This window comes from Scyliorhinus torazame, chromosome 1 (genome assembly GCF_047496885.1).
Source record: "Scyliorhinus torazame isolate Kashiwa2021f chromosome 1, sScyTor2.1, whole genome shotgun sequence".
NCBI classification, from domain to species: Eukaryota; Metazoa; Chordata; class Chondrichthyes; order Carcharhiniformes; family Scyliorhinidae; genus Scyliorhinus; species Scyliorhinus torazame.
The window spans coordinates 57,515,516-57,542,521 of record NC_092707.1 but is presented as its reverse complement, the minus strand read 5'-3'; the positions used below and the strand labels follow the sequence as shown (position 1 = coordinate 57,542,521).

Below are 27,006 nucleotides of genomic sequence, written 5' to 3'. Positions count from 1 at the left end.
GCCTTGAGAGGGTCGGTACAAGAGTTCTTTAGGCGGTGGCAACCGTTCTTAGACTTCCTGGCAGAGCGATAGACATTGGTCAATGGCAGCAGCAACGTGGGGGGTTTACTTTATTTTAGTTTTTGTTATTTACACTGGAGGGTCTTAGGGGGTGTATATACCTGTTGTGTTAAGTCGGGGTGTTAATGTTAATTCGTTTTTTATGTACAGGGGGGAGGGGAGTATGGAGGGTTGCTTTGCTAGATTGTGTTTTGTACTTAACCCTTTTGGGTTCTTTTTTCATTTTGTTATTGATATTTTATGAAACCTTAATAAAAATTATTTTTTTTTAAAAAAGATTTTTTTTTTAGCACTGGGGTGCTCAACTCCGAGATCGGGGCACCCTTTTGAAAGGGTGCCCTGATCTGTATGTGAGCTTGTGAAAGGTCCCCCACACCCCCGTCCATGGGCAATGTCGTCCCCCACACTCATGGACTCTACCTGACAACCCCCAAGTGAGGGCACCCTGCTCTGGGGGTCCCCCCTCCAGGCCCCAGCAAGCCACCTTACAGCACCCCCTCCCTTCCAGGACCCCCACCCATCACCCTCCGCAACCTCCCGGAGGCCCCTACGTACCTGCCCTGCACTCCCCCGCACTTCAACCCCCCCCCTCCATCACCCTCACTTCATGGGCATGGCCTCCCTTGGCCCCTGACCCTTGGCAGTGCCACCCTGGCACTCAGACACCCTTGCACTGCCATCCTGGCAGTGCTCCTGCCAGCTTAGCAGTGTCATCCAGGCACCTTGGCAGTGGCAGGGTGGCAGTGCCAAGGTGCCAGTGTTCCAGGGGGAGAGCCAGGGAGCCACCCTGCACTTACTCTGACCACCCAGGGGTCTCCGATGGCCCAGGAGACCCACCCCCCCGAGTGCCGTTCCGCCTAGTCCACGTTTGTGTGAACCAGCACTGATTGGCGCTTGGCTGCAGCCTCCCTGGGGAGGCCAAAGAATTGAGGGAGGCGGGTGGATCCCAGGCAAGTTGGTCGTAAGTAGATTTACGACCTACTTCCACCAGCGTCATTTGGCCGGGGCTCCGACTACGACGTCTCGCGGGACTTTGGTGAATTTCACGAGGTGCAGAGCCTGTCGGGAGGCTCGCTGGAGGTCTCTCCCAGGATCCTCTGGCCGCTTTGTGCTCTCACTTGAGCGCAACATGGCAAGAGAATCATGCCCTACAGGTGGACTGAATATTAGTGTGTGATACATTTCACCCACGGAGTCTGAGTTGCTGTGCCAACCTGCACTTTTACATGTGGGTTGTAGTTTGAAGCAATGGAAAGTAATGGTAGCGGCTCCAACTTTCTTTCCATCACATAGTGAAGTAAAAAACTCACCACTATTCTTAGAATTCCCCCTATACCAAAAAAGGGTCAAGATATTCTAAATGGTGAACAGGGATTCTCACTCCCTGACTCCTATGCAGACTTAGGTGGGTGCTATTCAGGTCAAACTAGTGTTTCAAGTTATCCCCCGGCATAACCCATATCTTCATAGAAGAATTTTATCTACTTACCACTTAGTAGCATCGATCCTGGGTCCCGCGTTGCTAAATAACTAAAGTAGACTTTGTAATAACCACTGTTTTAGGTTCAAACTTTAAAGTTATTTTATTATTATTTTTTCTTTTAAAAGATAAAATCACTGTCTTTACAGAAAAGTAAAAGGATCTTGCTTCTGGATTCTCCCGGTTGGCTGATCAGACCTTCCTGGGCCTCCTTGACAATCTCTCTTCTTTATCTGTTGGTTTTCTCCCGGTTGTTTTGAGATTCTGCTCGGTTTTCGTGTTCAGTTTCTTCCCATGACTGAGGTCATTCTACTAGCTGAGAGTCAGAGTGTGTGCCTGGCTGAGAGCGATTCAGGATATATATCACCCTTCTAACAGCCTTGCTGATTACATGACATTATTTTAAAGTATTGTCTTCTGCTTCTTAACGCAATACTTCTTTTGTCCATTTGATTCTACATCTAGTTTCCGTAATGTCTAACATGAGAATGCCTTCATGTTGAGCTTGACCTTAGTTTGTCAGATCACTGGCAGGGAGGCTTCCTGCTAATTATTCTGTGGTATTCCAGCCTTTCAATCCCTTATCATTTTTACGAAGTCTTACAACACCAGGTTAAAGTCCAACAGGTTTGTTTCAAACCTGTTGGACTTTAACCTGGTGTTGTAAGACTTTGTTCTGTGCTCACCCCAGTCCAACGCCGGCATCTCCACATCATGGTTATCATTTTTAAGTATTGTATTTTCTTGTATTCCTAAATGTTTCAAGTTATATTCTTCCCTTTTTACAATTTTACAAAAAGGTGTTGTCTGCTTTTTGAAAAGAAGCAGTTAGCTGCGGTGTATTGCCCCGTATTAAAATCAACTGTTCTTTCCAGATTTCCACTTGTAACTGGTGTCATTAAGTTTCTTGTCATTCACAAATAAATTTTATTTCAAGTAATTCAAACTTAAGATTCTGGCAATTTCAATCAATAGCTTGCTAAACTAATTAACTTCTATTAAAGGGTAGAAAACTCATTCCCTTTGTGTAACTTAAAACTTAATTTTTATAAAAATTTCTCCGACTTTAACTAAAGGTATCAGGTTACAGCCTGACCTGCTTTGTTATCTCAAGGCCTGTGTGATAATGGCTGTCTGCATTCTAAATAACTTTTGTCTGCAGTTAACCCTTCGAGGGCCTTCTGCTATATCATTTTTTAGCATTTCATTACATTTACGTTTATAGGATCTTTTCTGTTACTTTGCTTTTTCTCATGTTCCTTGGGTTTTATCATCAGACCTTCGTATTTCAAATGACATCTTTTGCATTTTTCTTAACAATAGGTGACCAGCAATATCCCATTTTTACCGCCAGTGACATATGTTGGAAAGATTTACTGAAACTGCTTTTCTGCATTATGAACACACCTTCCATGGTCATCAAGTACTGAGGTGGGACCCAAACCCAGTACTTCTGTCTTAGAGGCAGGGGTGCTACCCACTGTGCCACAAGACTTCCTTATGTAGTACAAAGGCTCATTGTATGAATATGAACTGCTTAACATTTGCTGGTTAGTTCTTGGTTTCATTGTAATGTATTACATTAATACTTGGTGTACAACTTTGTTCCAACAACACCTTCCTCATTTTCCATTTTGAATGTTCAAGCTTCTTTGTTGTCACTGATGAATTTGATTTAGGGAGGCAAAGGCATTTGAACAAAAAAAAACATCTGTGGCACATCTTTTCCAGTTAAATTGTGAATGACTCATTACTTCAGTGATAAAACATTTCACAACAGAACGGGAGTTTGATGGCTCAATAATGAAAAATGGGAATTCTTAGGCACAAATATTCTTAGGTACAATAAGGCCTTATTTTAAATAACTAGAATTTAGATTGCACACAATCTGTTCAATTATATAAGAGATCCAGTGTACATCTGTCACTTTTTAAATGTCTATTTTTTTCAAATGCAGCAATTTGATGTTGCCTTTTCGGATGTGGAACTAGGAATTTACAAGCCCTTGCAAATCTACAAACTTGCTCCACTAATGAGAATTAACTTTGGCATCTACCTCTTCAGAAGTTAGATTCAAAGGGATGGGCCAATTTAAAGGGGGATGAATGCAAACAGTAGAGTAATAATACATTGTGAACTGCATGTTACAATGTTATCAATCAAGCCCAAGAACACCAAAACATTGGGTGATCTAGCTGTGGAACCTGAACCTCCCTTAAAGTGTTAGCTTGTTACTTAGGAGTGTCTGACATTGGTACAAAGCCATTTCCTGCCAGGGTTGGACTTAGTTTGATTAACCACAGGAAGGAGCTGACTAAATATTATCAGTTTAAAAGTGAATACCATTTTCAACTGAATTTTCTTGTCAATTCAATGAAATGCTAATCAGTGTCAAACAGATTCTCTGGGAATTAGCTCAGTTCTAAGCAGGCAGCTTTGGCAATTTGGGTAGTTCTCCACCAGTTGAAGTCATGTCTTTATTTTTCTCATGGAGTTTTTACAGCATGGAAGGTGGTCCTTCGGCCCATCATGTCTGCGCCGGCCATCAAGCACCTATTTACTCTAATCCCATTTTCCAGCACTTGGGCCGTAGCCTTGAGTGCTATGGCGTTTCAGGTTCTCATCTAAATACTTCTTATCAAGAGGTTTCGTAAATTGGTTAATTTAGTTTGTTGATCTGTAACAAATTACAGATGTCTTCATTGGAAATGCACAGGGATGTTGCAAATATTTGAGAGTAATTCCTCATGAACAGATGTGTCTGATTGATGGGGTGTTAGGAGAAAAAAAATCAATGGATTCTGCATCAAAAATTGCACTTCCCCTAGAGGTGCCATAAAATGAGAGAATCTGCATTTTTATAGCATCATTCACATCATCAGGATGTTAAAGCTCCTTACTGACAATTATTTGCTTTTGAACTGTTGTCACTATTGTACAAAAAACAAAGAACAGTACAACACAGGAACGGGCCCTTTGGCCCGCCAAGCCTGCTCCAATCATTTGTCCTATTTAGACCAACTGCCTGTATCCTTCTATACCCAGTCTGTTCACGTGTCTATCTAGATAAGTCTTAAAGGTCGGTCATGTATCTACCTCAACCACCTCTTTTGGCAGTGCATTCCAGGCCATCACCGCCCTCTGTGTAAAAAATGACTCCCGCACATCTCCACTGAACCTATCCCTTTCATCTTGAACTTGTGTCCCCTTGTAATTGTCATTTTCCGCCCTGGGAAAAAGCCTCCAGCTGTTCACCCTATCTATACCCCTCATGATTTTATAAACTTCTATCAGGTCGTCCCTCAGCCTCCATATTTCTGGGGAGAACAATCCCAGTTTATTCAATCTCTCTTCATAGCTAATACCCTCCATACCAGGCAACATCCTAGTAAACCTTTTCTGTACTCTCTCCAAAGCCTTCACGTCCTTCTGGTAATGTGGTGACCATAATTGGACACAGTATTCCAAATGTGGCTTAACCAATGTTCTTTATAACTTCAACATAATTTATGAACTTTTATACTCGATGCCCCATCCTATGAATACAAGCGTGCCATATGCTTTCTTGAACACCATTTCCACCTGTGATGCCACTTTTCAGGATCTGTGGACATGCTCGCCCAAATCTCTCTGTGTGTCTATGTTCCTGATGGTTCTGCCCTTCTGCCCTTTATTTTATAGTTCCCACCTGAATTGGATCTACCTAAATGCATCACCTCGCATTTATTTGGGTTAAATTCCATCTGCTATTTCTCTACCCAATTTTGCAGCCTATCTATGTCCTGCTGTATTCTCTGACAATCTTCATCACTATCCTGCATCTCCTGTAGCTGAATTAAGATGGCACCGGAGCGAGGCAACTTCTTGCAAGCTGTGTCCAGCATACCCTCTAATACTATCTTTTACTCTCGTTCTATGCTTCTAAAACTTCATTCTAACTCTTTTAAACTCTCTAACAATGTTCTAATTCAATTACTTACCTACCTCGTATTAAGTTGATCTTTTCTCTACACCTTGCTATAACTGTAACATTATATTCTGCAGTCTCTCCTTCCCTATGTACGGTATGCATTGTCTGTATAGCATGCAAGAAACAATACTTTTCACTGTATACTAATACATGTGACAATAATAAATCAAATCAAATCAAAATTAGTATCATCCGTAAACTTGCTAATCAGACCAGCTATGTTTTCTTCCAAGTCATTTATACATATTACAAACAGCAGAGGTCCCAGTGCCGATCCCTGCGGAACACGACTAGTTACAGACCTCCATTCGGGAAAAACTCTCTTCCACTGCTACCCTCTGTCTTCTATGGCCAAGCCAGTTCTGAATCCATCTAGTTAATTCACACCTGACCCCATTTGATTTAATCTTTTGCACCAGCCTGCCATGAGGGACCTTGCCAAATGCTTTACTAAAGTCCATGTAGAAGACATCCCAACACTTCCCTCGTCATTTTTGTCACCTGAAAAAAATTAATTAAACAGTGAGACATGACCTCCCTCGTACAAAACCATGCTGCCTGTCGCTGATAAGACCATTCACTTCCAAATGTGCATAGCTCCTATCTCTGAGAATCTTTTCTAACAATTTCACTATCACTGACGTCAAACTCACTGGCATATAATTACCCGGGTTATCCTTGCTACCCTTCTTAAACAACGGTACAACATTGGCTATTCCCCAATCCTCTGGGACTTCACCTGGACACAAAGATTTCTGGTAGAGGCCCAGCGATTTCATTTCATCTCCCTCATTAATCTGGGATAGATGCCATCTGGCCCTGGGGATTTGTCTACCTTAATGATTTTTAACACCCCTCACACTTCCTCCCTCGTAATAATGATTTGTTTTAAATTGTTTACATATCCCTCTGAGACACCACCAATCAACGTGTCCCCTCTCCTTTGTGAATACCGATGCAAAGTTCTCACTAAGGATCTCACCTACTTCCTTTGGTTCTATGCATGATTTCCCTCCTTTGTCCTTGAGTGGACCAACTTTCTCTGGCTACCTTCTTGTTCCGAATATGTGTATAAAATGCCTTGGGATTCTCCTTAATCCTGTCTGCTAAGGACATTTTGTGACCCCTTTCTGCCCTTCTAACTCCCTGTTTGAGCTCTTTTCTACTTTCCCTGTAACCTTCAAGTTATTCATCTGTTTTTAGTTGCCTCGACCTAATGTATGCATCCTTTTTCTTTTTGATTAGACTTGCAATGTCCTTGGTCATTCCCGGTTCCTGAATCCTGCCTTTCCTTTTCATCGGCACATGCCTGTCCTGCACTCCCATCAACTGCTCCTTAAAAGACTCCCACATTCCAAATGTGGATTTACCCTCAAACAGCCTCTCCCAAACAGCCTCCAAATGCTGCCTAATCTAGTTGTAGTTTGCCTTCCCCCAATTTAGCACATTAACCCTTGGACAACATTTGTCCTTTTCCATGAGTATCCGAAAGCTTATGGAATTGTGGTCACTATTCGCCACATGTTCCCCCACTACCACTTTAATGGCCTGGCCGGGCTCGTTCCCTAGTACTAGGTCCAGTATAGCCCCCTCTCTAGTTGGACTATCCACATATTGTTCCCAAAAACCTTCTTGGACACACTGAACAAATTCCGCACCATCAGGACCCCTAGCCCTAAGGGATTTCCATTCGATATGAGGAAAATTAAAGTCTCCCACTAACCCTATTATTTCTACACCTATCCAGAATCTCCTTACATATCTGTTCTTCCTGTAACACAGGAATGCTCATGCCCAGGGCCAGTGCAACTACTTGGCAAACGAGGCAGTCATTTAGAGCGGCAACATTTGGGAGATGGTGAAAAGCTGAATGAAACCGTTCTCAGCGGTGGGAATCAAAGGCCTAGATCGACTGATTTTCCATCCACATTGTTATAACCCTCGGCCAGACCCCCAAATTTTGGTAAGATCTGGTTGGGGACTAATAATATTTTGTTTAAAAGTAGACAGAGTTTGAGATTCAATATATCGATAAGAGAATAAAGAAAGCCACAAGTTCCACAGGTTTTGGACAAACAAAATAAACTTTATTATACAATATCAAAAAGATGAAACAATTTATAATGCCTATCTTAGACCTTTAACATTCAGAGTTCACATGAGACACATGTGAATTAACTGGCAAACTGTGATTGAATAAATACACCACACTCAATCGACAATACAACAAATAGCAAATGTGACCAAGAAAGATTTCTCAGCAACTCACCCAGACATCAGTAAACATTGTGACTCAACCAATCTAGTTTAAACTCTGTCACCCTCATGAGGGACTCCAAACTTTTCAAAGATCAAGCCTCTGAATTCCCTCAAGGCCGCTCCAACTTGGACTGCCTCAATGGCTGCACACTTCCCAGGGTTTCAGCCTCATCTCCCGAGACTCTTACCCTGGATTTCCAAGTCTGCACTCTAGCATCTCCTTACTGTTGCAGTTCTTTAATAGCAGACTAGCTTCAATGGGCTGGCCCTGACCCTAGATTTCTCCATGTCCCAACCTCCCCAGCTACACAAAGCTATAAATGGCTCCCAGGGCTGCGTCTTGGCCCTGACTCTTTCCAGCATGGAGCCGGCCACCTTCTGCCACTTTTTCAGTTCCCCAGGTCATCTCCTGAGTCCTAACTGCACAGAGCCAGCTACAGCTACACCTTTTTCCTGTTGCAGAACACTCACTCCCCCAGCAAACCTAGATAAACTGAAATGTTAAAACATTATTAAGCACCACCCATCTTCATGATGATCTGGCTTTCCAGGGCTCAGTGAATGCTTTAAAATTAATTGTCGTTCTATTTCCCAAAACAAAACCCCTCTCTGGGCTGCTTTTGTTTTTGCAAACAGTGTGGAAACTTTGGTTGTGATTCTCCGGAAAAATTCCTAAGTTCACTGTGGCGGGATTTTCAGGGAGTTTCCCGCCGGCTCTGCCTGGGAGTTCCCCACTGCTACTCAATGACACTTAATTCACACATAGAAGTTTCTTTAGTGCTGGGGAGCTGAATTCAGAGATCGGGCTGCCATTTTGAAAGGGTGCCCTGATCTCTAAGTGAGTTTTACACCTCCCACCCAAGGGCAATGTCACCCCCACACACATGGGCACTACCCCAAACTTCCCAAGTGAGGACACCCTGCTATGGGGGACTCTCCCTCTTCAGGCACCCCCTCTAAGCCTTTTGACAGGACCCCTCCCAGGACCCCCCCCCCCCTCCCAAACCTTCTAGAGGCCTCTACTTACCTGCCCTGCATATCCCCACCCTTGAAAACTCCCCTCCACCTTTCATGGGCATGGCCCCCCTCGGCCCCTGGCACTTGGGCATACTTGCACCAGGCAGTGTTTCTGCTGACTTGGCAATGCCATTCGGGCTCCTTGGCAGTGCCAGGATGGGGGAGGGCCAGGGAGCCACCTTGCACTCACCCTGACCGCCAGGGGTCTCCGATGGCTCAGGAGACCCCCTGGGTGCTGTCCCGTCTGGTCCACGTTTGTGTGGACCAGTGGTGAAATGCGCCTGGCTGCGTCCTCACTGGGGAGGCCGGTGGATCCCCCATGCCGGCGGATACCGTGTAAGTTCACCGAAGCTGGTATAAAACCAGCACGCGTCGTTTGGTCCCGCCCTTGTGGGCAGGATTCTGACACCTCACAGGACTTGGGTGAATCCTGCAAGACGTGAAAACGTCCGGGAAGCCCACGAGAGGTCTCTCCCGGCATTCACTGGCGGCACCGTGCTCAGGCGAGAGCGCAACGCAGCCGGTGGATCTTGCCCCTCACCTGCTGTTTTATGGTCTTGCCTTACTAACTATTGTCCCTTAAAGTCAACGTGGTAACAACCGTTAAAGTGTACTCGTCTTCAAGCTGAAGCTGCTTTAGTTGCACTTATCCCATTTTCTACAGTTAACCTTTAATCTTCCCAGAACTAAAAATTACCTCTAAAACATTACTATGAGCCATAAACTTGTCTTTATAACAACGTATGCTGACACGCATACAGATTTTCGTATATTTACATTGCAGTCTTTCCCAAAATTTCATAGTATATTTTTCATTGTATTTATTTATTAATTATTTTTAAAAAACTATTTTTAAAAAAATTTAGAGTACCCAATTCATTTTTCCAATTAAGGGGCAATTTATCGTGGCCAATCCACTTAGCCTGCACATCTTTGGGTTGTGGGGGCGAAACCCACGCAAACACGGGGAGAATGTGCAAACTCCACACGGACAGTGACCCAGAGCCGGGATCGAAACTGGGACCTCGGCGCCGTGAGGCTGCAGGGCTAACCCACTCCGCCACTGTGCTGCCACTCATTGTATTTATGTGACATTTTTACAAATTTATATCTCTGCATGACTATTCAAAAACGATGAACCAGTAAATAATGTCAAAGAACGCATTTTATTCTCATTTTCTTTGTTTCTCATTTTCATTGTGTACACCTGTAAATATACTGTGTTCGAAAACCCAATAAAAAACATTTATAAAAAAAGAACGCATTTTAATCTAGCCCACTCTAGCGTAAAGATCATTGATTGTGTAAATTAAAAAAAATATTTGTTCATGGGATGTGGGCGTCGCTGTCTGGGCCAGCATTTATCCCTGAGGACATTTAAGAGTCAGCCACATTGCTGTGGATCTGGAGTCACATATAGGTCAGACCTGTTAAGGATGTCCTTTCCTAAGAGACATTAGTGAAGCAGGTAGGTAGGAACACAGTATTTAATCATCTGAGTCATATTACACATTATTAAGTGCTCTTCTTCCAAAACGTATCCTGTGAAAATTGAAGATTAAAGAGAATTTACAATCAGTATCATAATAGAATCATAGAATTCCTAGTGGAGAAGGAGGTTATTCAGCCCATCTAGTCTGCACCGACCCTCAAAAAGAGCACCCTACCCAGGCCCACTCCCTGTCCTGTGCCCGTAATCCCATCACCACTCCTAACCTGCACATTTTTGAACACGAAGGGGCAATTTAGCATGGCCAATCCACCCAACCTGCACATCTGCACATAGGGGTAGCACGGTAGCATTGTGGCTAGAAGAATTGCTTTACAGCTCCAGGGTACCAGGTTCGATTTCGGCTTGGGTCACTGTCTGTGTGGAGTCTGCACATCCTCCCCGTGTGTGCGTGGGTTTCCTCCGGGTGCTCCGGTTTTCTCCCACAGTCCAAAGATGTGCAGGTTAGGTGGATTGGCCATGCTAAATTGCCCTTAGTGTCCAAAATTGCCCTTAGTGTTGGGTGAGGTCACTGGGTTATGGGGATAGGGTGGAGGTGTTGACCTTGGGTAGGGTGCTCTTTCCAAGAACCACACAGTCACCCAAGGCCAGAATTGAACCCAGTCCCTGGCGCTGTGAGGCAGCAGTGTGAACAACTGTGCCATCCCAATACTATTCTCCTTTTTCATATAAAATTAACCTTGAATAATAAATGCAGGATTGTTATTCTCACTAATGCACAATATTCATTTTTGAAATGTAATTGTTTGGCGGTGTGTGTGTGGGTGAGTTATCACATTGTCCTTAACAACTGAGCAATTTTTTGCAAAGCTTTTCCTCGAGGTTATCGCTCTAATTTCACCTCCCCCACACACCTCATATTTATACTTCATAAAATAGTAGGTTGTCATGGTTCGTTCCATGATGAATGAGCTTTGCTTTTCAACATAACTGAATATGTGTTTGTGATTTGTGCCATTTGGTATCTGTACGTTCTCAGCCATAATAGAGTGCAACAATATTGACATGTTTACTCTGGTTACTTCCTTCAACTTGGTAGAGACCATGTCTTTTGTTTTAAATGGCTGTTTCCTTTTAATTAATGGTTTGTTAACATTGATCCAAATAGATTTCCTTTGGGTTGGGTTGTAAGCGACAGTGTTTGGAAAGTTCACCACAAAATACTATGCTTCAGCATCGCTCTGGAAAGTCCCCAATGCTATAACTTTGACAAACTGAAGGGTGTAAAACCTGTCATGATGTTCAGATTGCTCTTTTCATTTAATTGGAGATGAACTTAGTCAATAATTTGTTGGTAATAGTACCAAGATACATTTGATTTATTCCTTGATCGAGAATTGTGATTGTTTCTCTAGCTGGGTTTCTGTAATGCAGGAATTGTGAATATATTTAATCATATCATCAACAACAACAACAAAGAACAAAGAAATGTACAGCACAGGAACAGGCCCTTCGGCCCTCCAAGCCCGTGCCGACCATACTGCCCGACTAAACTACAATCTTCTACACTTCCTGGGTCCGTATCCTTCTATTCCCATCCTATTCATATATTTGTCAAGATACCCCTTGAATGTCCCTATCGTCCCTGCTTCCACTACCTCCTCCGGTAGTGAGTTCCAGGCACCCACTACCCTCTGCGTAAAAAACTTGCCTCGTACATCTACTCTAAACGTTGCCCCTCTCACCTTAAACCTATGCCCCCTAGTAATTGACCCCTCTACCCTGGGGAAAAGCCTCTGACTATCCACTCTGTCTATGCCCCTCATAATTTTGTATACCTCTATCAGGTCGCCCCTCAACCTCCTTTGTTCCAGTGAGAACAAACCGAGTTTATTCAATCGCTCCTCATAGCTTATGCCCTCCATACCAGGCAACATTCTGGTAAATCTCTTCTGCACCCTCTCTAAAGCCTCCACATCCTTCTGGTAGTGTGGCGACCAGAATTGAACACTATACTCCAAGTGTGGCCTAACTAAGGTTCTATACAGCTGCAACATGACTTGCCAATTCTTATACTCAGTGCCCCGGCCAATGAAGGCAAGCATGCCGTATGCCTTCTTGACTACCTTCTCCACCTGTGTTGCCCCTTTCAATGACCTGTGGACCTGTACACCTAGATCTCTTTGACTTTCAATACTCTTGAGGGTTCTACCATTCACTGTATATTCCCTACCTGCATTAGCCCTTCCAAAATGCATTACCTCACATTTGTCCGGATTAAACTCCATCTGCCATCTCTCCGCCCAAGTCTCCAGACAATCTAAATCCTGCTGTATCCTCAGACAGTCCTCATCGCTATCCGCAATTCCACCAACCTTTGTGTCGTCTGCAAACTTACTAATCAGACCAGTTACATTTTCCTCCAAATCATTTATATATACTACAAAGAGTATATATATCGTTGTGCAGAGCATAATCTGTCCATTGCGTTTGTTTAAAACTCTGTGTAGTATTCATTTTTCTGAAGTCTATATGCAATCTCCCAAATTATTAGGATAATTACAGAAGACATTATTTGATGTGATTTAAGAAAAGCTGCTGGATTTACGGGCAGCACGGTAGCATTGTGGATAGCACAATTGCTTCACAGCTCCAGGGTCCCAGGTTCGATTCCGGCTTGGGTCACTGTCTGTGCGGAGTCTGCGCATCCTCCCCGTGTGTGCGTGGGTTTCCTCCGGGTGCTCCGGTTTCCTCCCACAGTCCAAAGATGTGCAGGTTAGGTGGATTGGCCATGATAAATTGCCCTTAGTGTCCAAAATTGCCCTTAGTGTTGGGTGGGGTTACTGGGTTATGGGGATAGGGTGGAGGTGTTGACCTTGGGTCGGGTGCTCTTTCCAAGAGCTGGTGCAGACTGGATGGGCCGAATGGCCTCCTTCTGCACTGTAAATTCTATGATAATGATGGATTCGATCCTCATTTTTTAAGTTTGCGGTCGGTCATTAGGATCCCATCCCCAGGGTAGGCATCTTTTCTGAAATTCTGATATTTGATCAGGTGAAAAACTCTTCACACTCAGCCTCACACATTATACATCAATAGTGGGTGGCACAGTGATAAGCACTGCTGCCTCACAGCGCCAGGGACCTGGGTTCAATTCTGGCCTTGGGTACTGTCTGTCTGGAGTTTGCGCTTTCTCCCGTGTCTGCGTGGAGATGTGCAAGTTAGGTGGATCGGCTATGCTAAATTGCCCTTTAGTGTCCAAAAACGTGCAGGTAAGGTGGAATTACTGGGATGGGGCCAGGCAGTGGGCTGAGGTAGGGTGCTGTTTCAGAGGGCTGGGACAACTTGATGGGCCGAATGGCCTCCTTGTGCACTGTAGGAATTCTATAGTTCAGAGAAACCTGTACATAATCAAGCAAGCAGCTGAATTTACCATACTAAAAAGTAGAATTAAAAAATAATCGACCGAGTGGCACAGGGGCGGTGGTTAGCAATGCTGCCTCACGGTGCCGAGGACCTGGGTTCTATCCCGGCCCCGGGTCACTGGCCGTGTGTAGTTTACACATTCTCCCAGTGTGTGTGGGTCACACCCCCACAATCCAAAAGATGTGCAGGGTAGGTGGATTGGCCTCACAATTGTCCCTTAATTAGAAAAAAGAATTGAGTACTCTTAAATTTATTTTTGAAAAATAATCAATGATTTTTAAATATTTCTTACAATTGTTGGTTGACCTCATTGCATATGAATCTATCTTTGAGAATGAGCATAAATTTGTTGCTCAGTTCGTAAAATCTGGTTTGTTTGCTATCCATTATTGTGAAGAGTGAGACTGTACGACTAAACTCACTTGGAGATATTAAATCTAGGTAGAAGAGGTGATGTCAGCTTGACTGAGTTGGCAGCACAATCATTCTGAGTCAGATAATTGTGGGTTCAAATTATTTTGTAGGATTTGAGATGTCCAGGATGAAAATCCATGGTGCTGCTGAAGGAGTGCTGCATTATCAGAGGTGCTGATTTTGGATGATCCTGATGGGCTTACCTTTCTCTTGGATAGACAAGCAGAACAATATAAAATGTGGTTCCAACTGGCTGTGGCTATTTTCAAGTAGAGCAGGCTATTTTTCTGGTATGGGTCTAGCATTCTTGCCCCTCGACTAATGCCATCAAAAAATCATATTAACAGGTAACTCATCTTCTGTGATGTTTATGGGGCCTTGTGTACAAATTAGTTGCTTCATTTAGCTACATAACTTTGGCCAATCTCAGGATAGGTCATAAGTTTTTGCTTCAAGATTATTGTATGTAGGAAAATTGTCAGTCGTCCGTTACACACACAATTTTGCTTTAGATTGTAAGGGGGCTGTTTACCACAGGGCTAAATCGCTGGCTTTGAAAGCAGACCAAGGCAGGCCAGCAGCACGGTTCAATTCCCGTAACAGCCTCCCCGAACAGGTGCCGGAATGTGGCAACTAGGGGCTTTTCACAGTAACTTCATTTGAAGCCTACTTGTGACAATAAGTGATTTTCATTTCACTGCTGTTCGAGACCAGTGAAGAAATTGTCCAGAAAACTCTGAAATTGTGACAGAACTGTACATTCACAATGCATTGTTCACCCAATAGTCATAGATGTTTACAGCATGGAAACATGCCCTTCGGCCCAGCTTGTCCATACCGCCCAGTTTCTATCACTAAGCTCGTCCCACTTGCCCGCTTTTGGCCCATATCCCTCTATACCCATCCTGCCCATGTAACTGTCTAACTTTTTTAAAGAAAAGAATTGTACCCGCCTCTACCGCTGCCTCTGGCAGCTCGTTCCAGATGCTCACCACCCTCGGTGTGAAAAAATGTCACTTCTGATACACTGAAATGATCTAAGGAAAGGGATGCGGTTAGCATTTATTGCAAAGAGACATAAATATTTTGTACACCTCTTCCTGTCTTTGCAAGATAGCTCATTTCCTCTAAACTTGTCTTTTGTTTGTATCACTACAGCATTGTTTCTTAACCTTAAAGTAACTCTAGAAGACTGTTGCTGCAGCAAGCTGAATTTAACTGAGGAAAGGTGCATTCTGCTTATGATAGGAATTGGTTCATCGTTTCCCTCCTAATCTCCTTACAATTCTATTACATTTGTTTACATCACAGTTTATATCACAGAAATAGAGCATTCAGCTCAGTAGGTCTATGATGTTGTTTACACTCTACTCACTCTAATTAATCTAACCATACTGGCATATCCTTCTATTCTGTTCTCCTCGTGTCTACTAACTTGCCTTTAAATGCATCTATGCAATTTGTTACATTGACTCTATGTTCCACACTCTAATCTCTCTCTAAATAAATTTATTCTGAATTCCTTATTGGATTCATTAGTGGCTATCTTATGTTTAAGACCCCTGGTTTTGGACTCCACCTCAAGCAGAAAGATCTTCTGTTTGTCACCCCTATCAAACACGATCATTTTAGTTATTTATTTATTTAAATTTACATTTTTTTATCCCATTCTTAAAGTTACAAAGCCAATGCACAGAGTGGACAAACGTTTAATCTATTTCATTGCTTGCTCCAAATACCAATTCAAATTCAAATTGAAGCCAATTCATGGTCTCTACAAGAGAGCCATACAAGGTCCAAGCTGACGAGAAAAGGCATTGCACCTCATCCTGGCTTGATCTGGCGCTTGATCTTAGCCAAAAGGCCAAGAAGAGATACCATCATCATTTTAAAGACATTTATTAGGTTTCAAGAACCATCTATTAAAAAGATGCATTATAGACAGGCACATATTGCTTATGATGTCATCCAAGGTAATATACATTTCCTGAAAATTAATCTAATTAAGTGAATACCATTCACTTCCTGTCCATCATACATTTTTAATCATGTCACGGAAGCACCATTTTCTTTATTTTTTAAAATATAAATTTAGAGTACCCAATTATTTTCTTTTCCAATTAAGGGGCAATTTAGTGTGGCCAATCCACCTAACCAGCATATCTTTGGGTTGTGGGGGTGAAACCCAGGCAGACACTGGGAGAATGTGCAAAGTCCACATGGACAGTGACCTAGGGCTGGGATTCGAACCCAGGTCCTCAGCGCCGTGGTTGAGTGCTAACCACTGCCACATGCCGCTCTTCCCCTTTCCTTTATTAAATGCACAACATAAATGCAAATAGCTGTTCAAAGACTTTTAAAGATATAAACATTGCATCATCAAAGATTTATTACACTAATAATCTTTATTGTCACAAGTAAGTTTACATTAACACTGCAATGAAGTTACTGTGAATAACCCATAGTCGCCACATTCTGGCACCTGTTCGGGTACACAGAGGGAGGATTCAGAATGTCCAAATGGGCAGCACGGTGGCACAGTGGCTAGCACCACTGCCTAATGCGCCGAAGTCCCAGGTTCGATCCCAGCTCTTGGTCACTGTCTGTGTGGAGTTTGCACATTTTCCCCTTGTTTGCGTGGGTTTCACCCCCACAACCCAAATATGTGCAGGGTAGGTGGATTGGCCACACTAAATTGTCCCTTAATTGGGAAAAATTAATTGGATACTCTAATTTTTTTTTACAATTACCGAACAGTACGTTTTTCGGGACTTGTGGGAGGAAACCCACGCAGACACAGATAGAACGTGCAGACTCGAGCACAGACAATGATCCAGGCCGGGAATCGAACCTGGGACCCTGGCACTGTGAAGCAACAATAACCACTGTGCTACCATGCCGCCTTTAATATATAATTTTATATATATATATTTGATAGCCTGATCTGTAACTGTAGAACAGTTATCTTACAACAACAGAATATTGTGTTATATAGAATGGTGCATCCTTTCACTTGGCATGAAAAATTTTGCAGATTTGTTTGGTGCACATTGATATTACAGAGGTTTAAATTCTCTCCTTCTCCAAGATCTAAATGGCCGTTTTACATTGGTGTTGACTCAGTCAAGTTGAGATTTCTGTACCAAGTTTGGTTTAGAAGAGATAGCCGTAGCTTAGCTGTTAAATACATTTATGGGGACAATTCGAAGGTATATAGAGCAGGAGGATCGCGGCCTTGATCTGTAATCTGTACGGAGTTTGTTGATTTAAGCCAGATCAGGGAAGCTTTGATATTTCAGCATACCTTGGGAGAAATATCATCTTGGATTTTCATGTTTGTTTATTTATTGTCACGTGTACCGAGGTATAGTGAAAAGTATTTTTCTGCGAGCAGCTCAACAGATCATTAAGTACATGGGGGAAAAAAAGGGAAGAAAAGGAAATACATAATAGGGCAAAACAAGGTATAGAATGTAACTACATAAGCACTGGCATCGGATGAAGCATACAGGGTGTAGTGTTAATCAGGTCAGTCCATAAGAGGGTCATTTAGGAGTCTGGTAATAGCAGGCTGTTTTTGAGTCTGTTCGTGCATGTTCTCAGACTTCTGTATCTCCTGCCCGATGTAATAAGTTGGAAGTGTGAGTAAGCGGGGGGGGGGGGGGGGGGGGGGGGGGGTGGGTCTTTGATTTTGCTGCCCGCTTTCCCCAGGCAGTGGGAAGTGTAGATGGATCATTGCCCGGTTAATGCAAGAAATCTGCATTTATATTTCCTCTACAGTTCCAATCACACACTGTCCAGTCTCATGTATGAAAACAAATCAGTTGACTGAGATACAGAGGGGATTGTCAACAACAATGGCACCATACCCAAACATAAATCCACAGGATGCAGGATTTGCATTTATCCATGTCAAGAAGTTCCTAGTTCTGATAGATCTTGCACAAAGCATTGTTAGTTGAATAAATATAGTTTCAAATAAAACATTTAAAGAACATGCATCATTTTCTGCTTGCTTTCCTGTTTTGTTTAATTTAGGTCAAGAGGATTATGACAGACTCCGCCCACTTTCCTACCAAGATACAAACGTCTTCTTAATATGTTATGATGTCACAAACCCCACAAGTTTTGACAATGTCCGTATTAAGGTGAGGAGCTAGTCATGTCTTGTTTTATTGTTTTAGCATTTTTCTGTAATTATTAATTAACCCTAACCATCGTTTTTGGGTGCAATCATTTATTATTTTGTTCTACTCCCTTCCTGGTAGGCAAACACTAAATATCATCTGTAACTAATAGGGTGGGAAATGACCATCTCCTCTGTCTGCTAATATCACTTTCTATGTATCTGGAGGTGTATGAAGAGTACCATTGTGGGGATGTGCCTCACCTATGCTCAACATTTCCCCATAATGTCCAAGGTGGAATTAACGTAATTATTTCAAGGATAAATGGTCCTAATTGAAAAGGTACTTGTACAGTTAGGTCACAGAGTCAACACAGCACAGAAGGATGCTATTCAGTCCATTAGGCCCCTCCAGCTCTCTGTCGAGCAATCCAGTCAGCTCCATTCTCACAGCCAACGTCTAAGTTTATTTGCCTTAAATGCCCATCCAATTTCCATTTGAAATCATCAGTTGCCTCTACTTCCACCATCCTTGTATGCAGCATTACCACTCACATCCCTCTTGCATCTCTTGCCCAAAACTTTAAACCTGTGTCCCTTTGTTCCTACACCTTCAGCTAGTGGGAACCACTTTAGTCTACCTTATCTAAACGTGTCTTAATCTTATACACCTCTTTCAGATCTCCGTCAACCGTCTTACCTTCAAGAACAGACCCACCATCTCCAATCTAACCTTGTAGCTAAATACCCCAATTTCTGGAACCATTTTGGTAAATCTCCCTCTGCACTAACTTTGTGCGTTGCATTGAATTCAATTGATAATTAATGTGCAAATGCAACGATTTCATGAAATGCACAGAAAGATTGCAGGTGAGCTATTGACACGAGGCTAGTGACAAATTGCAAGTCACGGGGTACCTCTTCCTCGCCACAAGTTGATGGACAATCCACACATTAATAATGGTGAACACTGTTAAATCCATTGTTACTTTGGCAGCAAATGCTGGGCCATTAGTTCTGACCAAAATGTTAAGAAATAAAAACAACTGAAGCACAAGCAACTTGAACACCGCAAAAGCATGTACATGTGTGGAACAATTCTTAACAAATATAAAATGCTATACATGTCCACAAGTGATGTTAAAGTTGTATGTTTCTTATTGTATTTCCTCAACCATGGTAGTGGATTCCAGAAGTAAGTCACTTTTGCCAGGGAGCTCCCATGCTCCTAATCGGCTGCAAAACAGATCTTCGAATGGATAAAGAACGGCTGAGAAGACTGAGAGTTGCCCATCAGGAACCAATCACCTATAATGAGGTAGTGTGGATTTGGAAATTAATTTTTTAACGTTTGAACTAATCTCATATGATATAATTAATTATTTAAGTTCTGCCTATTTATAGCATATTAAAAACATTGCAGTAAAAAAATTAATACAGAAGGGAATTTTTCAAGCTGTGCTTTTGAAGAATGCTCTTTCTCTTACTAACTTTTTCCCATTTATTCATTAACCTTGTAAATGAGCTGTGGTTTCAGATGTACCATATGTTATTGATACTGTAGTCATATCAGCAAGTATTGGAAAGCAATTGGAGTGCTGGGGCATCACAAAACAGTCAGATATTTTCCTTAGTCAACATCTATATATGAGCACTTTCTGAGACCTAAGTACATTGGACACCACAAACTCCAAGTTCCCTCACACACCTTCTGACTTGGATCTCTCCTGTATCATCACAGGTCAAAATGCTGGAATTCGCTCCAATAATAATTTTTTATTGTCACAAGTAGGCTTACTAACACTGCACCGAAGTTACTGTGAAAAGCCCCTAGTCGCCACATTCCGGGGCCTGTTTGGGTACATAGAGGGAGAATTCAGAATGTCCAAATGACCTAACAGCGTCTTTTGGGACTTGTGGGAGGAAACCCACGCAGACACGGGAGAACGTGCAGACTCCGCAGACTGACCCAAGCCAGGAATCGAACCTGGGATCCTGGCGATGTGAAGCAACAGTGCGAACCACTGTGCTACCATGCTGCCCTGAATATCATTGTGGGAATACCTTCACCAAATGCACTGTACTGGTTTGAGAAGACCTACCACTACCCTGGAAATAAATTCCATTCTCCTACCCAGAGAAGTTTAAAAAAAAATTGTCTCCCCTCTAACCTAGGAGTGCCAAGATCAAATTTTGCCAACATAGTTTAGATCAGCTAATTCCAAGGACTGGGGAGCTGAATAAGACTAGAGGCAGGTGAAAGCTCTATTCACAGCACAAGAATGCTGGTTATATGAAAAAAATTGAAAAGTGAAGACATGCGTGACATGTTTGAGCAACAAACATGGACAACAAATACATTTTCTGAAGTTTACGATACATTCGGGGCAGCACGGTAGCCTTGTGGATAGCACAATTGCTTCACAGCTCCAGGGTCCCAGGTTCGATTCCGGCTTGGGTCACTGTCTGTGCGGAGTCTGCACATCCTCCCCGTGTGTGCGTGGGTTTCCTCCGGGTGCTCCGGTTTCCTCAAACAGTCCAAAGATGTGCAGGTTAGGTGGATTGGCCATGATAAATTGCCCTTAGTGTCCAAAATTGTCCTTAGTGTTGGGTGGGGTTACTGGGTTATGGGGATAGGGTAGAGGTGTTGACCTTGGGTAGGGTGCTCTTTCCAAGAGCCAGTGCAGACCCAATGGGCCAAATGGCCTCCTTCTGCACTGTAAAAAAAAATTCTATTAAAAATCAAACTGGGGCAGCACGGTGGCACAGTGGTTAGCATTGCTGCCTCAAGGCATCAAGGTCCCAGGTTCGATCCCGGCTCTGGGTCACTGTCCGTGTGGAGTTTGCACATTCTCCCCGTTTTGCCCCCCACAACCCAAAAATGTGCAGGGTAGGTGGATTGGCCACACTAAATTGCCCATTAATTGGAAAAAAATTTAATTGGGTATTCTAAATTTTTTTAAATCAAACTGACGCAAATCAAATCAATAATGAGATCTAATAACGATGTGCAAAATCACAAGCAGTCTAGACAAAGTAGATGGAGTGTAAGTGTCCCTATTGGTGGAATAGTCTGGAAGCAGAGGGCACGGGTTTCCAATGATTGGGTAAAGGACCAGATCTGATATGAAGAAAAACTTATTTTAAACAGCGAGTGGTTATGATCTAGAATGCACTGCCTGAAGGGTGGTGGAAGCAGATTCCATTGCGTCTTTCAAGAGGGAATTGGATAAGGTCTTAAAAGCAAAATATTGTCTGGGTTACACTGAAAGGGCGGATTAGTGGGACTTCTGGATTGAGCTCAAAAAAGGCCAATATGGACTTGACAGACCAAATGGCCTCTTTCTTTGCTGTAACCATTCTGTTGTAGCAGTGCCAAACGCCTTGTGGATAGCTCTTCACATCTGACAGATAAACAGATCTTTCCTCTTCCATTTGCTTTTCCCGGCCTGCAGGAATTACGACCGAATGTTTGGCCTGTTGACAGGTGTAGAATCACTGAAATGACACCAAACAGTAAAAAAATGAATAATGTAGGCAAAAAATAAACAAAGTAAAACAGGACACAGTAGAAATTGTTCAAAGAGACAAGAGAAACTGAGAAAGGTGAAGAGGAATGGAGTAAAGAGAAGAACAATAAGAAAAAAAGTAATAAAAAATGTGAAGCTGGATTTATTAGATTCTTTTGTCAACATTTAAAATTGAATTCAAGAACGCAGGACTTGCATTTGTAACTTAACCTTTAAAAATTGAATCTTTATAAAATGGCGTTATTAGAACCTTTCATAGCCACAACCTTTCGTAGCCACAGGATATCCTGAAGTGTTTCATAGCAAAGTCAATAGTTAAGTATGGTCACTGTTGGAATCTAAGGAAATATGGGAGCCAATTTATACAATGCAAGGTCCCACAAGCAGCAGCGATAAATGTGATAACCTGTTTTAGCGATGTTGAGTGAGGAATGAATACTGTCCAGAATGTGATGCTGGTTGAGGGTTACCTAGTTACAGAACTGCATGGAGAAAACTAAAGAAAAGCCTGCAACCAAGATGTTTCCGCTACAAGGCTGCAGGTGAGAGATGAATGGCAGCAAAGCACAGAGAGCGTGGAAAGGGAAGAGAAAAAAACAGAAAAAAAGTTTTCAGATGGTCTAATTTTTATTTGTTTTAGGGTGAAGAGGCTGCTCGCCAGATTAACGCTGTGATGTACTTGGAATGCTCAGCAAAATTCCGTGAGAACATAGAGGACATCTTCAAAGAAGCTTCAAGTGCAGCTTTAAATGCCATAAAGAAGAAAAAGAGCAAAAGGAGAAGAAAGCAGAAGCAGTGTTTGCTTCTTTGACATTTGTTACCTATAGATGTTAACGGACATCAGTGTGCCAAACTGTGACACCAGATTATAAATTTGTTAAACCTTTCATTAATGCCATGTTATTGCAATACATTCTCAGTGAACTTTTTTTCACATCTATGGGTAAATTATTGAGTTGCATTGCAGGATTCTTCGAGCTAGAGATGCATTGCTACAGTACAATAAAATAAATAATCAGAGATGCGTGAAGACTGTAGTTTATAGAAACAGGGTGTTTCATGCATATTAAAAGTAACCCAACAAAGAAAGAAATAATTGCAAATGCTGACCATTTGAAACAAAAAATAAACTGAGCAAGGAGGGCGAACACCGGACGGTTTAATAAGAGCCCTGGTTGAAATGTTGCCTTGACTTTATGCTTACTAACCTGTTGTGTATTTCCAGTAATATTTGTTCTTTTTCAAAAACCGTCCATGTGCTTTTGTCATTCAACATCACTAACCACCACTGCTGCTATAGGGTGTTGGATTTAGTGCATCTTACTATTGTAAATGTTTTTTTCATAAGTTAACATTGAATGTTAAAATCTAAAAAAACTAGTAGCAGTTTTCAACCATGCTGGTCAATGTGAAAAGTGAGAATAGTGTACCGGGTCACTACAAACAACAGCAGCTTAATGGCACTAAAGCACTTTTAAAAATAACTTTTTCCAGCTTTTTACCTTCCCTCCTGAAAGCATTGACTTGTGTGAGGGCTTTGGTTCCCTCAATGCCTATGGCCTTCTGTAACCATTCCTAAATTCTGTTAAATGCCAAGACCTTAAATAACAGCAGACCTTTCAACAGTGGAGACACAAGTGAGCCTTACCCTCATTTCAATTTCCAGCCGTAGTGGTGGTGGAATGCACTGCCAGCAGAGGTGGTGGAGTCAGAAGGGACATTTAAGCGACTCTTAAGACAGGCACGTGGACAGCAGTAAATTGAAGGGGTGTAGGTTAGGTTGATCTTAGATTAGGATAAATGGTCGGCACACATAGTGGGCTGAAGGGCCTGTACTTTTCTATGTTCTATCTTCCCCTGCATGACACTGGGATACCAATTGCAATACCTCCAATCAGTGCCTTAGCTGAGAATAGTTCAAATGGGAAATAAAACTTATGGTTTGCATTACTCATCCACGCAGTCCCTTTAGAAACTGACGGAAAGTTGCTGATGCACTTTTTAAAGAAAAGTGCACATACAGGAATAAGTGTTAAATGCATTTTGTTCAACAATCACAATTCTTACTGTGCTGCCTAGCTCAGAGAAATAAATAAATACAAGAATTCTCTAGGTGGCAGAGTGAGATAAATTATGCTTGTTTTTTGTTTCCCTGAATAACAGAAGCACGGTCAAACCAACTTGTGTTGGAAAACAGACTACTGGTTTTATTTTCCCCATGTTCTCAGGGAAAATCAATTCAATATTTTTAGCTCCTAGCAAACTTTCATATTTTTAAACTTCATAATTATTGAGTAATTGTGCAACAACCATTAAGCAAGGGGCGCAAAGCGAGGAGCTTCATAAATAAGGGATAAAGAAATACTGTTCCTCTACATTGGCTCACAACAGCTGAAATACCAGTGAGCACTGTCAGGATCAGATGTCTGCAGCTGTCAGCCTATTCTTGCAGCCATAATCCAAGGTGGCTTGTCCAGCATGATACAAAGATAGAAGATGGCACTGCCTTTGCTTTGATAACTGTATGAAGTCATTATATATTCAGTAGGATAAAGGTCAATTTTCTCTTGCATGCTAACACCAATGCTTCAGAATTTTGCTCAAGATGAGCCTAAATTAATTTTAATGCAAGAAAATTGGGTACAATGTAAAATAAATTGCTCATTCGCTATCACCTGTTTCAAATGTGCCGATTTCATTCCTAATGTAGTTTATAAAGATGGTTCTGCCTCTCCCAAATGAATTTTGTATGTTTCTGTCAACGAGGATGAAAATCAGCTGTTTGTAGTGAATCTTCGATTTTTGTTTTAAAAGTAGTTGTCGAAATTCAAACTTAATTTTAAACAATTGGAATTACTACTTTCATCTTTTGTTACCGATTGTTCTATAAACTTTTATTTAATTTACCCGCTGAGTAGAGGCGGGCAGCCAATTAGGGAGTGATTTAAAGGCCTCAGTTGCATTTCGCCAACACTGGAGAAGTCCCCAGTTCTACTTGGGAGGTTGCAGGCTCTATGGGCTCAGCTTCTCTGCAGCAAGCTGGGTGGCATCAGAGCTGGAGACTCCGTCCCTCAAAGAAGGGGCAGAAAAGGCGGCACTCCGACCCATGGGTCAGCTGGTTTAGCCCCTTTGAATTTGTAGTTTAAATTTATACCTCTGAGGGGTCTCAGCAGCACCCACCTCACACAAAGGGCCTATGGAAGTTCTCGAGCTATGTGGCCTCTTGATTGGGCCAGCAGCATTAATATCCCGACTGCTGTCCATAAAAGGGAAATAAGCATGGATATGGTCAATTAGGAGATTACCTCCGGGAAAATAACTCGACTGGTTTAGTTCCCACAAGCATAGGCTTGGGACCCAGATTTGGTTCCAACGTCAAGTTCCAAAGCCCGTTCCCGGGGAGTTTATGGGTTGTAACCTGTGTTGATACATGTCTGTAATAAAATACATTTTTTTTAAAAGTTCCAAAGCCTGTGGGGAAATCCTGCCCTACAAATGGAAGTTTCCTCCAAGTGTCCTAGTTCTGCATTGATTGTACTTAATTGTCAATCCCACTTAGATCATAAGTTTTACACCAGTAAATCTAGAGTTGATGGTACATTGGTGAATAGCAGCATGGTAGCATAGTGGTCAGCACAGTTGCTTGCTCCAGGGTCTCAGGTTCGATTCCCAGCTGGGTCACTGTGCGGAGTCTGCAGTGTCTATGTGAGTTTCCTCTGGGTGCTCCGGTTCCCTCCCACAGTCCAAAGATGTGCCGGTTAGGTGGATTGGCTCTGCTGACTTGCCCTTTGTGTGCAAGAAGGTTAAGTGGGGGTTACTGGGTTACGGGGATAGGGTAGATACGTGGACTTGAGTGGGGTGCTCTTTCTAAGGGCCAGTGCAGACTCGATAGGCCAAATAGCCTCCTTCTGCACTGTAAATTCTATGAATAGTCTAAGCTAGGATCTTGAGTACCGACAATCTGGCAGTCAGTCCAAGGAACTCTGTTCTATTATCTGTCCCATTTACTTTTTGTTTTGGTGGTCCAGAGATTTTGAGAATTGTTCTGAATACCTTTGCCTTCTTTAAACATCATTTATATATTATCAAAAACTTGAGATATATGCAAATAATTGAACAGATTCAAATGTCACAGATGGCCTGAGACGCCGTGATAGACCACCTATATAGAACGCAAAGACACTCTTCCACTAACTGACTGTGATTCAAATGAAAAGTATTCATTCCCCAGTACTGCCATTTATTATCTTGACTAGACTTATTTTATATAGCGATGTCTTGTAAAAGTTGCACATGGCTATATCTTTGTAATAATCATGTTGTCATGTCCAAAATGCCAACTCATATAGTACACAAGAACTTAATTTTAGCAACAGCATCATTAATTCATGCTGATCTTTGGCAGCATTCTAAAATGGTAGATTCATTAGCAGTTGCATCAGCTATTGGATTTAATGTATATTCATTTTGCTTTAAAAATCAATAATGGTGGAATTCTTCCAGGACACATTGGTGCCTTCACCAAATTAGTGATATTATGCAATACATATAATTTTCATGTTATTTTCCATACCGATTTTCTCCTCCCATGTGTGTTGGAAATGCTCACTACCTCTCCCAAGGTGAAAATTATTCCTATGTAGATGAGTGGAAAATGGCAATTTAATCCCAAGCCTGTCAATGTACACTAACACTCACAACCAGTGACCAGGAGTTTGAGCCCTGGACAATAATCCCCTCTGTCCTGCTGTGGATTTGGTCTGGCCTACTTCACTTTTCGAGGAATATCATAGGATTCATATAGAATCCACAGTGCAGAAGGAGGCCATTCGGCCAATTGTGTCTGCAACAGCCCTTGGAAAGAGCACCCTACCCCAAGCCCACATCTCCGCCCTACCCCCCATCTCCACCCTATCCCTGTAACCCCACCAAACCTTTTTTGGACACTAAGGGCAATTTAGCGTAGTCAATCCATTTAACTGCACGTCTTTGGACTGTGGGAGGAAACCAGAGCACCCGGAGGAAACCCACGCAAACATGGGGAGGACGTGGAGACTCCACACAGTGATCCAAGCCAGGAATCAAACCTGGGACCCTGGAGCTGTGAAGCAACTGTGCTGACCACTGTGCTACCCATGTAGTAAGCGAACATGGTGAAACACAAACTAAAGGCTCCATTCCTGTCCATACAACACCAGGAAAGTCCTTTCTGACATCGTCAAAAAATGCTGAAAATGAGAGAACGTCCACAAGGACTCGATGCGCTGGCATCG

General features: G+C 42.5%; 1 protein-coding gene across 1 annotated transcript in view; it reads left to right on the top strand.

Annotated features, from left to right (window-relative positions):
• Nucleotides 1-24,407, top strand: part of rhof (ras homolog family member F) — a 42,314-nt gene extending 17,907 nt beyond the window's left edge. The window contains exons 3-5 of the mRNA XM_072495243.1: nt 18,116-18,225; nt 19,387-19,521; nt 22,374-24,407. Of these exons, the coding sequence (XP_072351344.1) occupies nt 18,116-18,225; nt 19,387-19,521; nt 22,374-22,544 (416 nt within the window). The 3' untranslated portion in view covers nt 22,545-24,407. The remainder of the gene's footprint in view (nt 1-18,115; nt 18,226-19,386; nt 19,522-22,373) is intronic.
• The last annotated feature ends 2,599 nt before the right edge of the window (nt 24,408-27,006 follow it).